At 47.9% G+C, this 16,209-nt stretch overlaps 1 protein-coding gene across 3 annotated transcripts in view; it reads right to left on the reverse strand.

Moving 5' to 3' along the window:
• LOC121088784 (cat eye syndrome critical region protein 2) overlaps window positions 1-16,209 on the reverse strand; it is a 102,623-nt gene that overhangs the window by 19,249 nt on the left and 67,165 nt on the right. For 2 of the 3 annotated variants that reach the window (XM_040595344.1, XM_040595346.1), the window contains exons 3-9: window positions 12,352-12,535; window positions 11,467-11,606; window positions 10,834-10,938; window positions 10,188-10,237; window positions 7,658-7,827; window positions 6,832-6,909; window positions 2,152-2,308 (exon numbers count right to left, since the gene is read on the reverse strand). In XM_040595344.1, the coding sequence (XP_040451278.1) occupies window positions 2,152-2,308; window positions 6,832-6,909; window positions 7,658-7,827; window positions 10,188-10,237; window positions 10,834-10,938; window positions 11,467-11,606; window positions 12,352-12,535 (884 nt within the window). The remainder of the gene's footprint in view (window positions 1-2,151; window positions 2,309-6,831; window positions 6,910-7,657; window positions 7,828-10,187; window positions 10,238-10,833; window positions 10,939-11,466; window positions 11,607-12,351; window positions 12,536-16,209) is intronic. The other variant, XM_040595345.1, reaches the window with a different exon arrangement.

Here is a 16,209-nt window from a genome sequence, read left to right on the forward strand (position 1 = left end):
GCAGCTTTCAAAATCTAACCAATGCCCTAAAAAGTACCTCAAACAGCTAGAAAGTCACATGTGCAAGAGATAATGTTGGAACAGCATCTGGGAAACTCTAACCTGCTGTTGTGACAGAAATCTAGAAAGCTGCTTTAACTCATAAATTCAGGAAAGTACAGATGGGCTCAGCAGGAGGCTTGCTACCTGGGGTGTGTGTTGGAGTAGGGGGAAGTGAAATCCCAGACTGGAAACAGGAATGTGATCTAAAGACAGGCATATGGTCCAAAACCAAGAAGCAGGTGAAGTGCTGTAGTTCAACAGAGAACAGATATTTCACCCTGTGTTTCACATCACCCCTTGACAAAAGACCCTACAAAATTAATGTTAGATCCCAAGCGGACTGCAAAATGCAAGAATATATTTGTTACTCTAAAATCTCTGTCAATGGGTGTCCAGTTTTAACAAGTCGGAACCAAGTAAAACAAATGACTTCATTTTCAAATCACTTTCCACTGTCATGGAAGTAAATGCTAATGGCAGATATGCTTGGCAATAAGGAAAGATGGTTAAGAAGCCAGTTTTACCTGGATAGCTGCAGTTTCTAGGGTAGAAAAATACTGCAGTGATTTAACTGAACAAGTCAGCCATTTAAATAACCTTTCCAAACAGCATTTGCACCAGCTTAAAAGGAGACTTCTCCTGACTTAGCCTAAACTGACTAGGGATGAGTTTAAACTAAATTGAAAGAAACTGTACAAACCAAAATAAAAGCATCTCTGCCCAAGAAAAGCATGAATGTATGCTAAATTGGGTTAAAACAGTTTAGTGCCCAATCCCATGCCAGTTTCTTTGAGCTACTCTGGTGCCTTTGCATCAGATGATGTAACAATTACATTTACTCAGAAAAAGACATGGCTTATACCAAAACAAGACCTTTTTCCAGGTACATGTATCTTTGCAGCTCTTCTGGAACTTCAAGATTAATTTTGTCTATACAGATGGAGAAATAAAGCACAGCGAATACGCAATTTGCCAAGGTGAAACAGATATCTGTGGCAGATATGGAAGCTGGATGATTCTCAGTTTAAAGCACTGGATTAGCTAGGACTGGCAACCAGGAATATATATGAAGGCCAAGCAAGTAATTGGATTTTCTAAAGGTTAGAAAGGTAAGCAGGTAAAAGAAACTATTCTTAGATAACATCTGGTCTGCTACCAAACATGTGGTAGCAGACTGTTTCATCTTGGAAAGTTTACAACGTTTGCACGAACTTAGTATTTTTTCCTTTTCTGATTCTTTATTCACTTAAGCATCCGTGATACTGATACTGCCACACATTACCACCACCACCATTTTCTGAAGATGTTCGGCCTTTCCCTGGAACTGCAACAGCCCAGCCAGCCACTGTGTGAAAAGCAGCAGATAAAGGAACCCCTGTAAGGGAGGCTGCCAGAGAGGAGGTGGTCAGAAATGAGCCTGCTCTTAGATGCCAGTGCCTACATGTACTGGCTGAACGCCTGCTGTCTGTGCCGTGATCTCACCTACTAAAACCAATATGGCTATTTCTTGCAAAATGGATTAAAACAGCATTTAGGTCAAAACCACACAAACCCAAGACCAACACCTGAAGTTGCCACCCGTGGTGCTCTGTTTAGCATGGTCCCCTCATCTTTAGTTTTCCAGTTGATAAGGCCGGTAACAATATAAAAATGGTACTCTTTCTACTCCAGTGCTGTGCCCTTCCCTTTCTCAAATGGGATCCTTCTTTCATTCTGCATTGGACCAAAAGGACCAAATGCTATTTAGGAAGAGCAAAGACAGCTAATCCTGCACACAAAGGCCACAGGAGGCAAACGGGGAGACAGAAGAAAACTGAGGAACAACACAAATAGCAGGAAAAAAAGGAACAGCTGGAGCAAAGGAGAAAATAAGCATGATTTGGGGAAGATGACACAGTTGAAGGGTGCAGTAGAGAACAGCCACCAACACCAAGAGAGACAGACAAAGGAAAAGCAGCTACAGTCAGACCAATTTATCCAAGGTAAGTGCAAGAAAAGATATTCCTGTTAGCAGGTCTGACAGGGCAGGAATGTGAATGGCAGCTCTCAATTCAAGATCTCAATCTTGGCTTTGAAAGCTTCCACCCATTTCACACTGGTCACATGTACCTTCCACTGCTTTGACCTTCTCCTCCATCTCTCTCTTCCTCTCCTCCTTTAGCAGCTGTTCCTGTTCCCTCTTCTGCACTGCTATAAGTATTTGGCGCTCCTCCTCTTCCTCTCTGCGCCTCTGCTTCTCCATTGAGCTCAGCACATTCGGGTTTACCTGCAACAGAATGGTGCACCAAAAACTATAAAGCATTGGCTTGTCGAAGTCTGAGCAGAGGCAGGTTTACTTTGAGCAAGTATTAAAGCGTACCTACAATGAATGGCTGGGGGGGAAAAAGGGGGGGGGGGGAAAGGATTTTTACATATGAATTCTCAGATGAAAAGCAACATGTAAATGAAAGTTATTTGTCAAGCAATGAAGTCCTACTGATACAGGGACAAAGGAAGGAGAAGTGATGAGTTAGACAAGCTGTGACTCTGCCAGGGACAGACCACGTGTATCTGCCTTCTGTATTTGCCCATAAAGGATATGGGCTGTTGATACCCTGACACAACACCTCTACCCCTTCCAGGTAGCAGAGCCCCAAGCTGGAATCGTGAGCAGAAAGGACTACTTTTTAAGATAGGAAATTTCTCCAATGAAGTGTGACGTATGCATATGGCAGTGTGGAATTACCTTTTTTAGCTTAATTTAATTATAAAGACAAATGAATTGGTCAACCACCAGCCACTCTCACCTCTTTGACTTCTGCAAGACGAAGATAAGCGTGCCTTATCAGCAGGGAATATCAACCAGGAAAGAACAATGTGTATACAGTTTTCTCCACCTTCATTTTCAGGGAATAACCAGCAACCACTACATAGGCAGAAGGCATTTCCTGAGGATTAGCAATCAGCTGGGGTCCCTTGGCTGCTGCTCAGACCATCAACTTCTCCAGGCCCATTATTAATCCCCAGAAAAAAATCTGGCACCACGATTACTATTTTGTCCTTGTTTCATTGCCTAGAAGTGGAACCTCGGGGTGTTTTGATAAATACCTAGAAACGCTGTCTGGTTGCACTGCACATTCACTCCCCCTGCTCTGCCTCCCCTTCCTCTACACAGCACTGCCCCGCAATCTCCCCCTGCAGCTCTCTGCAGACCAGTGTTGTGTATTATCTCCCTCTCTCCAGCAGCAACAACATGAAGCAAATTATGTTGCAACCACCAACAGCCACAGAGAAGTGTCCAAGAGAGGGTGATGTCTTGACGACATTAGGACTATATCCTGCATTTAGGGACAGACTGGACAGGGAAAAGCCCTATTCTGATCTTTTAAAGTGAAACTGATCTCACCACAAGGGAACTCAGTCTATCTTCTTTTCCTTTTTAGATCTTTGCCAAATACTAGTACTTCACTTTTCTACTCCTTTCCAAGGAGGACCGTTCTGTGAGCCCACATGCGTTTAGGTTAGCCAGCTTCTCCTCACATTCAGCCTAAAGTTTATTTCTCACCCCCTCATGCCACCCAATTATTTCCAGTTATGCTTTTCTGGGTGAACATAAATTCCCCTCTTCTTCAGCCACATTCCAGCTTTTACGGGCTTCCTCAGAAACTTACATGAAATGCCCATGTTTCTGCAATTAGGTTAGATGTTTCCTTATAAAGAAATCCTTTCAGCTCCCTAATCATTCTTGTTGTCTCTCTCAGATCCTTCCTCCAATTGATCAATATCCAAACACCAGGATGCCCAGGACTGAAACTGCTATGCCAAGTACGAGAGTTCAAGAACCTACAGAATCGGATTCTACATTTCCACTTTTGGTTCTTTTCATATCCCTTTCTCAACTGCTCTATCATCCAATTTTCTGCTCATGCACTGCAAACAATTTCAGGCCTGATTCTGACCATCATCAAACAGTGTCCCACTAGCTTTCTTGACCAATCTTTAAATTGCTGTAGGAACCAAAGAAGTCAAGTTCTGCAGCAATTAGAAGAGAAAGAGGTGATCACAAACCAGCCACCAGAAGTTGGTACACCAAGATATTTTATTGAGGATGTGACCATCAGCCTTTAGATTCTCCAGCCAGTAGACCTAAGCCATCCTGGCGTGCCACACTAATTTCTTCGATTGTCGGTACACAGGTCAGACATTCCCTTTCCCTGGATTCATACAGCTTCCACCATTCATGTCCTATGGAAACATGAACACAACATCCAAGCTGCAGTGTTCACACCAGGACCTCTCCAAGCCTGCAGGGTGCATTCAGCACCCCAAACTGTAATGGCGCAACACAGAATCCATAGCATGTTCCAAATCAACCCACCACAAATACGGCATCGACAAAGAACAGGACAATTTTAAGTAAAGGAAATGAAATCATCCCAGCAGATCTAGGAATAGAAGGGAAAATCAGAAATCCCAAACACAGTATAGCGAGCACCAAGGACTGCCACAGACACCCACAGCTGCACTTGCTCCCTTCAGCAGTGCAGGGCAGCAGCAGTGCTGGCACAGGCTGCTCCATCCATGCCAGACACAGAAACAGTCTTAATTTCAGAGGGACCTCTGTCCCTCTTAAAGCCCGCTGTGGATGAGCGCACTCAACCGAGGGTTATGAAAACAAGCAAACACAAACAAGTCAACTCCTACTACATGAGGTGGAAGCAGACACCTACAGGAAAGATAAAAACAAGAACCCAACACAAGATAAACTTTCTTCCTGACTGAAGAGGTGGCAAAGGGACGTTTCTCCAGCTTCCTCCCCACTTGGAGGATAAAACCCACCCCTCTCCTCTCCGTCCACGCCATCACCGCCTCCTTCCCTCCGCCAGAGAGCACTCCAGGACACAACATCACTGTCTCCCCCCCTCCCCCCCTGCCCTAGACCCTGAAAGGGCCAAACTTCTGCCTTCTGCCTCGCTTTCCAGACAGTGGGTATCAGACTTCAGGGGCAGAAGGCCAGGAGACACGGGTGCCCTGGGTGCCCTGGCCCCTTGTCCTCCAAAACTTCCCTGCTCCAGTTTCCGCAGCACTGCCCTAATGAGGGTGCTGCTCAGGCGGCTCTTTAATGAGGAGCTAATCTGAACCACCTGTTAAGAAATCCCCCACAGGATTAGGAGCCTACGGAGCAGTTATATCTCGGACCAAAGCAGCATCCAGCATCCAGCTCGTGGAGTCGGAAGGAAGGGGTCACCCCTGCACTGAGCTGGGGCTTTCCTCCCCCAGACTTGCCTGTTGCCCACCCCTCTTGGCAAACAAGCCATCAGACTTGCTGGCACCTTCCCTGGCTCCCCTGTGGCAGGACGACTGCCAGGTCCTGCTGGGGAGCCAGCGCCGCCAGCATTGCCACCCTCCACTGCCTGGCTCCCCATGCCCTGGCGCAGCGGGTGCTGGGAGGGCCCCCAGCTCGCTGGAAACCTTTCACTGGCCCACAGGCAGCAATTAACAGCCCTCTGCTGCCACAGACCTGGAGCACCTGCGGTACTGATTAGCATCATTCAGGCTCCATGTGTTTCCCACTCCCCTCCTCCTCTGGGATTTCTGCTGCCTGTGAACAAACACGTGTCCCTGCGCTTCCTGCATGGTGGGCTTTGCAGAGAGCAATTCTGGCCCCAAACTGACCATCACTGGGGTCTTATTTTCCTCTCAGCAGGCTTTTATCTGCAGCATGATGAGAGGTTCTTCCTTCCTTTTATTTATCTGTTCTAAGTAATTGTATTTATTGTGGGGAACTGTACTTTCTCCTTTGTTTTGCAGGAACCCCTGACCCTGGCTCATGTGGAATATTCCCTGCAGTTTAATTTCCCAGGGTTTGACAAAACACCAGGTAACTACGTTTTCGTTACATCTACAGCAAGAGATTACGCTACAGCCTGATAGAATCAAGCCAATTTTTTCCTCCAAAGCTAATCCCATGTTGCCTGACCGATTGCTTTAGGTAGCAGTCGCCAGTTCAAAGACCCCCCATCTCCACCGTACCATGTCCCTGGCTGTGCCAGCATGACTGTTGGGGGCTGCGTGGTGGACTGGATTGGAAAGCTGATCTACATCAAAAATAACCCTGACCAAATAAAAAGGTTATATTTAACACCAGTCATTTTCCTGGGTCTGGTTCACTGCACAGACCCGCAAGCAGCAGCACGGTTACGCTGATGGGGTGGAGAGGAGATGAAGGTGAAGAGGTGCGGAAAGAGCCATTTCAGCCGACAAGGCTGCAGTTTGATAAGCATTTCTTTAAGCAGTCTAAATTGTGACTTCCAATTCCAGCTGACCCCCTCCTAGCTCTGCTCTGCACTGCATCAGTCATTCTTCTTTCCCTCTGCACTATCTACACCCTCATGTGTTTGCAGCCTCACGTTTTCCCCTTGGCTGAATTTCTGTCATTTCCCTTTGTAAGCCGGTTCTTCTAGCCCTCTCATCCTTCTTCAACTTTTCTTTGAACTGCCTCGAATGTGCCAGCACTTTCATTGAAGTGGAATTCCCCAGACTGAGCGCAGATTTCCATATGCAGCTGCACCGGGGTCTGCGGCGAGGCCGGTTACCTCTGCGATCCAGAGGGCAGCACCTCCCTGCTCGCCATAGAAACCCCGAGTGTCAGCCTGCCTTTGACGGGCATTACCACCCATCTCTCTTTCAGCACAAACACTTTCAAACGACTCCTTCCCACTGAATAGCGATGCTGCGGTTTATTTTTTCCCCCAGGAGGCATCTGCTCTCGCCTCCCTCTGTCATCCTCCCCCTCGCACCCCCCCTCACCTCCTGCTTGATTGGTTTGATGGGCTGATGGTCAGACATCCACCTGGGAGAAAACTCTGTCCGCTGCAGACGCTTCTCCTGAAACAGGGTCGAGAATTGAGGGAAGGAAAAAGAGAGTGGAGGAAATTAGGGCACATTGGTGATACTGGCAGGAGAAACTCTGGGGGCTAGAAGTGACCATGAAATCCCTATTAGCTTTACAAGGGTAGCAAACAAGCACACTGAACTCAGTCCAAGAACATCGTGCTGACTGCAGAGCCCATTTTACAAAGCCATCTAGCCAAATGATCACGCTGCAAATCTGTCTCACCTGAAAACATTCAGTTGATGGACAATGCCCTTCGGAGTTTCAGGGCTCTGACACACCAGCTCAAGCAGACTTAGCTAGGACAGCTAAAGCAGCCATCAGCCCCTTCAGCAGAGACCGCTGAGAAATGGCAGTAAAAGTGGAATCACAGGCAGTTTGCATAGAAAAGCTAGGCTGTAAATCGCAGCAGTTCAAAAGCAGACAGAGATTCCCCGCTAGCAGAAAAGGGACACGGAACACGGCTGAAGACAGTAACCCCTTCAGCCATCCTACCGATGCTGCCATACAATCATGAACCAGATCCTTAAGTATCGACTGTAGCCCTGCCACTCCACGGGGAGAGCCTTGCTCCCCGTACACAAGCTGAACAGCCCCTGCATCCACGACACTTGCAGGTCGGAGGTGGGGGGAGCAGGATGGGGTGACAGGCTGCCTGGGTTTAGCTCTCCTTCAGTCAGCAAACGTCCATGCTCTTGGAAGCGGTCAAAGAGAGGTAAACAGGATATCATGTCTCCTCACCTTCTGTGCAATCATGTTGCAGATCTCCGGCAGGAAGTCTTCACTCAGGAGTTTGTAGAGCTGCCGCTCTCTAAGGGAAGTCCTCTCTCTGAAGCTCTCTGTGACCTGCCTCCACTCCTCTTCCGTCTGACACAGCAGCCACCATGTCCCACGGCCAGGCCCTTGGGACCCTTCAACAACATGAAAGATGTTATCTCCACAGCAGTTATGACTAACAACTTCTCTTTATTCCTCCTCAGGGTTCAGGAAGAGCAAAAAATATTGCCAATGGCCACTGTTATGGGAAACATGCTCTTTGCTACAGACCCAAAGCTCTCTTCATCCACCAGAAGCACTGCTTCCTCCCCTACAGACACTGAAACTGATGCCAAGATACAAAGGAAGTACACAGGTGAAGAAATAACGGTGGCACTTTGCAACACACAGGTAGTATGACATCCCTGTAGCAAGCCTCCGTTCCAGTTATGATGGACCAGAGAAAAGGATTTAGTTTGTTTCTTGTAATGGAGGCCGTCAGCCAGAGCAGGACATACATAAGGCAATGTAAATGTCTGGTTTAGTCTGGCAGCAGAATAAAACCATTAAAAATTAACGTTATTTGAAACAAGCACATTTTTTTTCTGGTTTGGTTTTTTTTTTTTTTTTTGGTAGCATTGCAAACCTTTGCTGCGGTGAATAAATCCTCCCATTCTCCCTAACGAATCATTTTGTTTGCAGGCACTTGAAAGAACAGAAGAGGAAGTGAAAGAGGGGGTTCATCGGGCTGCCAGATGAGGGGGAAGTTCCAAAAGTTCACATTCCATCCCTGCTTGATCCAGAGTGGGATCTGAAGCAGATCACCCACTGCTCTGAAGCATGTCCCAACTACCAAGACACTCTGAGCTATTCCGCCTTGTGTGAAACATTTGAATATTAATTGCAGAGGAAAGACTCTCTTGCATGGTGGTTGGAACACCCATCTGGACAGGGGGAATGTGGTTCCTGCTCTGTAAATGTTTGCACAGAGCAGAGAAGCCTCAAGGGTTGCAACTTGCATGCTTTTGCCCTGGGATTCTCTCTAAGCAGAAAAGGTTGTGGGCCAGTTTTGGGGAGGGGGAAGACGTTGGTTCAAACCCCTTCAAGACTGAGTGGTTCTCAGCTCCCTCTGGACTTTTCCAGAGCTAACCACTGGCTACTGGAAAGAAAGCAATGTCACACCCCTACTGGCAGATGTCATGCAGCTTCTCACCGCATTTTCAAGCAAATTAACTATGAAAAAAATACAGAAGCAAAAAACAAAACCCCTTTCTCTCTGAACCCAACTCTGGGCCCTTTTGTAGCCATGAGCTGCCAGTGGCTCTGGCATGCAAGCTATCAGGTTGCCCCAGGAGGACTGGAAAGCTGCAACCTCCTTCCAGCCACCTGCCCTCTGTCAGAAACCTCCCTGCCACAGCAGTGGCACAAAGTGAGCGTGTGCTAGCCTCAGGTCACAGGCCAGCCTACAGCTTAACCCACCCTTGGCTTCAGCTCAAATTAATGCACTGGGGACTGGTAACCGAGGTGGTGAAGGATCAACCATGTGCTGGTTTCTGCTGCCCTGGCTAGGCGAAGCCATCCCCTGCTCACCCGCAGCAGGGAGCTTACCTGCACAATGCCCCCAGAGCCTGCACCCTTGTTTACCCTTCCCTTGCCAGCTGCCTAATGGGGGACTTGTTTCAATAGCAGCCAGGACTGAAGCACTGCTTTGTGCCACCAGAAGATTACTCTGAAGTGACACAATTTGCTGGAAGACAATGATGTGACAAAACCCCCATCGCGTCATGCGCATCGCTCCAGCTCTGCCACCCTGCTCGGGAGCAGCCACCAGGAAATCTGAAGACAAAGGGTGAAGGAAGGAGGCATAGGAAAGACAATGCCACCCTCGCCTTTTATTGTGGGGCAACAAGCAGGCTGAGCCCCCGGGTTATATGGAAGCCAATGGATCCACATGTATGACAAATGAGTCCCAGCTCCCTTGAACTCACTTTCACATTATGTTGCCAACTCGCTTATTCTGCTTGTCTTGTTAACCCTTAGGTGGGTATCCCCAAGGCATCATTTACCGAGCTCAGCCACCCAACCAATGGTAAGGATAATGAAAAAGGTTCTTCCTTCCCTCTCTTGGCATCACTGACACCACTCTCTTCCCAGTCGGAAAAAACACACCTGCTACAAACAGGGGCTTGCATTCACCTCATTGCCGTAAGAGCAAGAGCCGTTCACAGCCTATTTCCATCAACTTCAGCGAGTAGGTGGGCCCCCAAGGCCTGGTGTAACCCAATAGGTTAGGTTTCTTCATCCCAAACTAATTCACAATAAGACAGGAAGCCTGCAGGTGCCCAGACTCCCAGCTGGAAGGCACTCTGTAATGCCAACCCCTCCTTCCAAACTCTGTCCCAGCCACTGGCAGAAAGACTCTCCCATTCCTGAGGAAGGCATCTCTCTGGGCGTTGATAATTTAAGAGCCATGTTAGCTGCTTGTATCAACCCTGACCCCGCGAAATCTCTTTACCATTTCTTATCTGAGTCTCATGGATTAGCAAGTTCTCTTCTGCCTTCTCCCTACCAAAAAAGAAAGAGAAGTGATACAATAAATACATTACTTCACATCACTGAAATGCAGCTGCTTCTGAGAAGAATGGGGGACACAGCAACTATTCAATGCACAGCAAAACCATGAAAAAACCACCATACAGAACACACGTTCGAGATATATTTTCACATAAATATTTATCAGAGCTTCTTAAAATTTTGTGAAGTAAAGGGTCCAGGCTAGAGTTTGGCAAGGACAGTATTTAAATTCTTAGAGGAAGCATCCCAAAATCTATACTCGCTCAAGTGGCCAGGAGTTTTGGCTTCAAGCATTCTTTATCAGACACACATCCCCTAGCACTGCAAGGAGGAACTACATCTGAAGTGAGGTGGTTGGAAGAGTGATACCCACTGTTTCACCAAACTTGGCTTCCAGCTCAGTCAGAATTTTCTTTGGAGAGCTATCAAAGCATCCACCAAGTCTGAGCTTGCTTCACTTCAGAGATGCATTGAAATTATGGCTGCATGGTATATACATACTTATTGGGGGAACCCCAGAAGTACATTATACTTCCCTCTGGGAACATATGCATTTTACATCTATTGCAGGAACAACCTTTCCATACCTCAGCAGATTTTCCTCCATTAGTTTTTTCCGCTTTGGGGGTCGCCCTCGTCTCTTGCCCGTTTTCCCAGGAACATTTGGGGTGTTTGTCGGGCCCCCACATCCCCTGCGAAATGGCAAAACCACCATGAAATATCTGCTGAGCAAAGGAACTGTGGCTGGCAGGATGGGAGAAGGGCAGGGAAATCAGAACAGCTGCTAGGAACCCAACCAAAGGAGGGATTAAATCAGAGCAGCAAGCAGCAACGGGACGGGGAGGGGAGGAGAGGAGGGATTCCCACTGGCTGGGAGCCTGATCTGGGAGCCGCCGGCACGGTGCGGGGCAGACGGGGAGGAATGCAGTGGGGTAGGCAGCATCGCTCCCACAGCAGGCTCTCCTGGTGCCACAAAGGCTGCAGGCTGGCTCTGACACAATGCACGACGTGGGGCAGCTCGCAGTCTGCTTGGCAACTCCAGTCTCGCCCCACACTGCCCCAGCCCTCTCCCAGGCCCCCCCCGGAGATGCTGCACGCTCCCCCCTGCTGCCCTCCAACACAACAGCCGTCAGGCGGAGTCCCCTCCAGCCAGGCTGGCTGTGCCACCCCCCCGTCACCCCCTGCACCCAGACACGGGGGGAATGTGTGGGGGCTGTTACCTGTCTGGAGCCAGCTCTCCGTTGGTTTTCCCCTGCACCGGGTCCTCCTTGTACATCCGCGTGCCATAGAAGTACCAATACAGGGCACCACTGCTGTCCTCACCCAGCGGCTCCACGCGGAGGCTGTCAGCATCCAAGCCCTGCGCCCGCCGGGAGCCCCCCGCCAGACAGTGACAAGTTGAAAAGCAGCCACATTGTCACACAAAACATGATGACACCCCTCCACAAATATCTCCCTCCCTCCTCCCCTCCCACCATGCCACAGCAGCAGTACAGCTGCTCCTCCGGGCTGAGCTGGGAAAATGTTACTCCAGGGGGAAAGCGACGTTTGCTCCCTGTCCAGGGAGGGATTTAGATTGGCATCTCTAATTTGAATGGCCTCTCTCATTTTAACATTTCATCTCTGGTGCTCCTGACAGGGAAGGTCTAATTAGTGCTGGCGACAGTCACACACAGCCCTGAGAAGCTCCCTCCCCACCCCCACCCTTCCCCCAGCTCCCCCAGTACACTTCAACCCCATCCTTTCATCTCACACCATCCCTCAGCAAGGCAGTCTCGGCTCTCACAGCCCTGCCATTACCACTGGAGCATCTCCAAATTCACTCTTTGCAGGAAGAGCAGCCAATGAAGCCAATTTTCTTAGTTGTCCCCACGTTATGAATATATCCACACAGGACAAGGGCCCCAGGAGCAGTCCTGAGTGCTTGCCTCGCATCCTCTGCGAGGCAGGGGAGGAGATGGGGAGCTGCCGACCCACTGCACTGCCACCGATTAGTAGGCCTTAAAATACACTTGGTAGCATCAACCCTTCTCTTCCCAGGAAAATCTGAGCTGGCTCAGCTCTTGCGGCCACACAGTTTCCCTCATCCCTGCTGCCCAAAGCACCTTGAGGAGGTCAAAGACATCATCTGCATCAAGGCGGTAGTCACAGAGGCGGTGCAGGATCTCTACCCGGGTGCGCAGGGGCAGCTCCTGGAAGGTGGACTCCCGCAAGGGGTTGGGTTTCCCTTCCTCCAGCTCCCAGCGGTAGTTGATGATGTCCTCCAGGTAGCTGTGAAACGTCTGGGATCTAGCCAAGGAAACAAAGTCCCACACACTTACTGTAGTTTGCCACGCCAGAAACACCTGGTGCAACCAAGCAACTCGAACAAGCACAACACAGAGACAGCTAACACAGGAAAACTGTGCCCCGCAGCAGCCATGGTTAGGTGCAGCTCTGTAACTCAGGTTCCCAAAACACAGCAATTTCATTGCAACACCATGGGATTTCAGGCTATACACATACAGCTTGCAGGACTCTGCTACTGTTGTTTCTTTCCAAGCTGAAAGAACAAACTAACTAGGATGCCAACTCAGCCTTGAAATTTTCCGTAGCTGATCGTCTCCTCCTGGCTTTGCTGCTGTATGCTTCCCATACTCCTGTTGTGGCCCCTGTTCTCTTCTCCCTCCATACCCAAAGGTGCTGCCACTTTCTGCCTGTTCCTCCACCAGTGGCTCTAGCAGGACATCTGCACAGTCCCATTAATGCATGTGGCTGGACCCCTGCAACACAACAAGGCTCATTCCGAACACGAGTGTTATCTCCCAAACAGGATTCAGCTCAGTCTAGTCTAGTCTCCCCGATGATCAAGCTGAACACTCAAGCTTTATCATAAACATTGCTACTAAAACAATCTTGCTCATTTTCTAGTTGGGCCACTTTAAGCCTCCTTTTTGTTCCCAGCAGTTCATCATATAGCCCAAGGAAATGCACATTTCTTACCCTCATCTGGCATTGAGGGTAAACATCCCCATCTAACAGGTTAGATTGCTGCTTAAGGCTAAAAGAACTCCTGTTTATATTTTAATGAGACTTAAGTCCTTATTTCGACTGCTGAAAATTTCAGAGGAGGGACTGAAAAAGGGCTGGCAGGGCCACCTGTCCCTAAATACAAAACTTTCTTAAGATCAGTCCATATCACTTTGAGTCCTGAGACTTGCCAGGCTCTCTCACAGCCTGCTCAAGTTGTGTACCCTAAGCACAGCAAAGGGGGACCCTTCCATGGCCCAGTCATTCTTGCACACACGGGAAGTCCATATGCCAGGAAGAACACCACTGGGTACACATTCCCACCAGCTCTCAAAAAGGCAGCTCAACTTGATAGGTTTTTGGCACAAACAGATTACTCTATATGATTAATGGAACCGTGCCAGTGCTACAGAATTGCATTTGCCTGAGAAATTGCTAACTACTACAAAACCTATTATTTTTTAACAAAGAGACAGAGGAGTGCAATCCAGCTGAAGAAAGATCATTAAAAGTCAACAAGAAGTTAGCTATTAGGCTGGGGGCTTCACATGTTCGGTGAAGACCGGACACCTTTGCAAGGACCATGACTGGACAGTGACTGCAAGAGCGAAGGAACAGATGCCACATGATTCCCCAAGCCATGTCCACCTGGCAGCATTCCCCTTCCTCCTTCAGTGGAGAGAAGTTGATGCTACCACCCTGCAGATCACTCCCCAGCAGTCTGCTGCTTTCTGACGTCAAACGCAAGCTGACCTCCCAGAGACAAATCCTCTCACGGTATGAGTGTTACCAGCCCTCCGGTTGTATGTAACAGGAGATGCTTGAATGCACCTGGGTCGAGCGCCTTCTGCAGCCTGGTGTTTTCTCTTTTCTACATGACATGAGCAACGCATTGGTATTTCCAGGTATCATTGTTTTGCCCCACCAACATAAGCAATCAAGTGCAACTTGAAACAGTCCCCTATGCTGACGAAGTTCAGTCGACAAAGGACTGGCTGTTTTATGAAATTATTTCTGTGCTGCCTCAAGTACTAATTTTAGGGTAAAAGCTACAGCAACTATCCTTTTTCAAAACGAACTATTCAGTGCACAGTACACCCACCTGAAGTAGCTCTGCATTCCCACAGTGTCTTCCTCATATACCTCGAGACCCAATCCAATCTCCAGCTAAGACTTCAAAGAAGTGTGACACTGGATTCTCTTCACAGACTTTTTATCTTTAAAAGTGCTATTTGATCACACACTGCTTAAATGTTAGATATTTACTGAAGCCATTGGATTAAAACAAAACAAAAAAAAAAGACAGATTTGACTAGCTTTCAGAACAGAAACAGTGATGAGAACATCCTTTCCTGAAAGGAAAGCAATACTCGTATTTGGATGCTTAGTCCATTGCAGATGGGGAATGACTGTAAGCTCTCAGAGAGCATCTGAGTTCCAGCCCCATGATGTCAGTTGTTCAACTCTCTCAGAGCTCAAGGCAGAACATTATTTTATCAGATCTGACACAGAGGCTCTGGCTATTTCCAATAAAATTGACTGAAAAAACCAGTTTCCCTAGGATCCTGTGAAACTAGTGGGTGATGTGGGATGCCAAGAAGAAGCAAAAAAAGTAACAGGGTTTTACCTACTCCTATGTTTCTGGTTTTTTGGTTTTTTTTTTCCCCCTAACTAAATAAAGGGAAAGGCATGGAGCAGACACTTGCACCAGTTGCATGAGTTCACTTATCTTGCTCTACCATTCTGGCTGCTCTCAAAGAAAATTGATCCAGGAAGCCCCTCAATTCCAGAAGATCATCTGAAATCTCTGCCTATGTAACTCTCATTCCCCTTGGGGACTGGCTCTGTTGACTTAACCAATTTGGTTTGAGTTTGACTTTCACATAAGTGGCTAACACTAGAAATTTCCGTCATCCACCCAGTGTTCGATACATTACAAGCTCTGTTCTCAAGAGTACTTTGAGTTCCTACCCCCATCAATTTTCAAAGACAGCTACTGTGCATTTGTCGCTTTGAATAACGATAGAAATGAGAACCAGAGATGGGAACCAGATGTCTCAAGGCATTCCCAGTCACTCTCAATCTTACCCAATTTATATTTTCCCTCTTAATGGGGGCCAGCCTCTTTTCTCCAGACAAATCTGAGGTGCTCGTCTTCAACCTGTCTGCCACACCTATGGTTAGCCTCACTTAGCCTGTCTCTATTAAAATTCCCTTTGAAAAAGGTTTCTGGAACATCCCCCTTGGTTTGGAGAAGAAAATCTGCAGGGAGCACAGCAATCTGTGAGAACCCTGCCCTTGGAGTTCTTCCCCACACAAAGCAGAAATGCTCAGGACAGTTCATTCAGCATTATCCATAAAATACAAACCCAAGAATCAGACAGACAGGGTCCAGGTGTGGAAAGACCTGGATGCAGTCTCTCAAACACCCTTTTTTCAAGCTTACTAACAGGACAGTGATACACATGCAGGTGTGGCAAGTCCTACAGAGTCTCTGCTGCAGTTAAGAACCTCCAAAAAGCCTTTTGTAGGTGGGAAGAAGGCAGCAAGGAGATCACTGAGCTGAGACAGATATATCTCTTCTCCTGAGGTTCTCAGCATCACTGAGATGTGTAAAAACACTCAACCAACAGAGGCAATGTTAGGTCAGCAACGTCCTTTCTCTACAAATCAGAGTATTCCCAAGGAGGATGAACTGGTACATGGACACACGTATCCAAAGGAAAAACAACCCTCTCCTGAAAGTACATTGGGGGTCCTAGAAACAATTTACAAAAAAGTCTGGGACCATGGGCCACGACTGTCACCACATCTCAACCACTTCTACTTCCCCCCTGCTGTACAGCACAAGCTTCTTCCATACAGCTTATTAACCAAGGAAAGGTATTACAGAATTCACCTACAAGAGTTCAGAAAAGTTACCTCAGAGTATTCTGTAACTGTAAAACTTCAGC

Source organism: Falco naumanni, chromosome 5 (genome assembly GCF_017639655.2).
Source record: "Falco naumanni isolate bFalNau1 chromosome 5, bFalNau1.pat, whole genome shotgun sequence".
In the NCBI taxonomy this organism is placed as follows: domain Eukaryota; kingdom Metazoa; phylum Chordata; class Aves; order Falconiformes; family Falconidae; genus Falco; species Falco naumanni.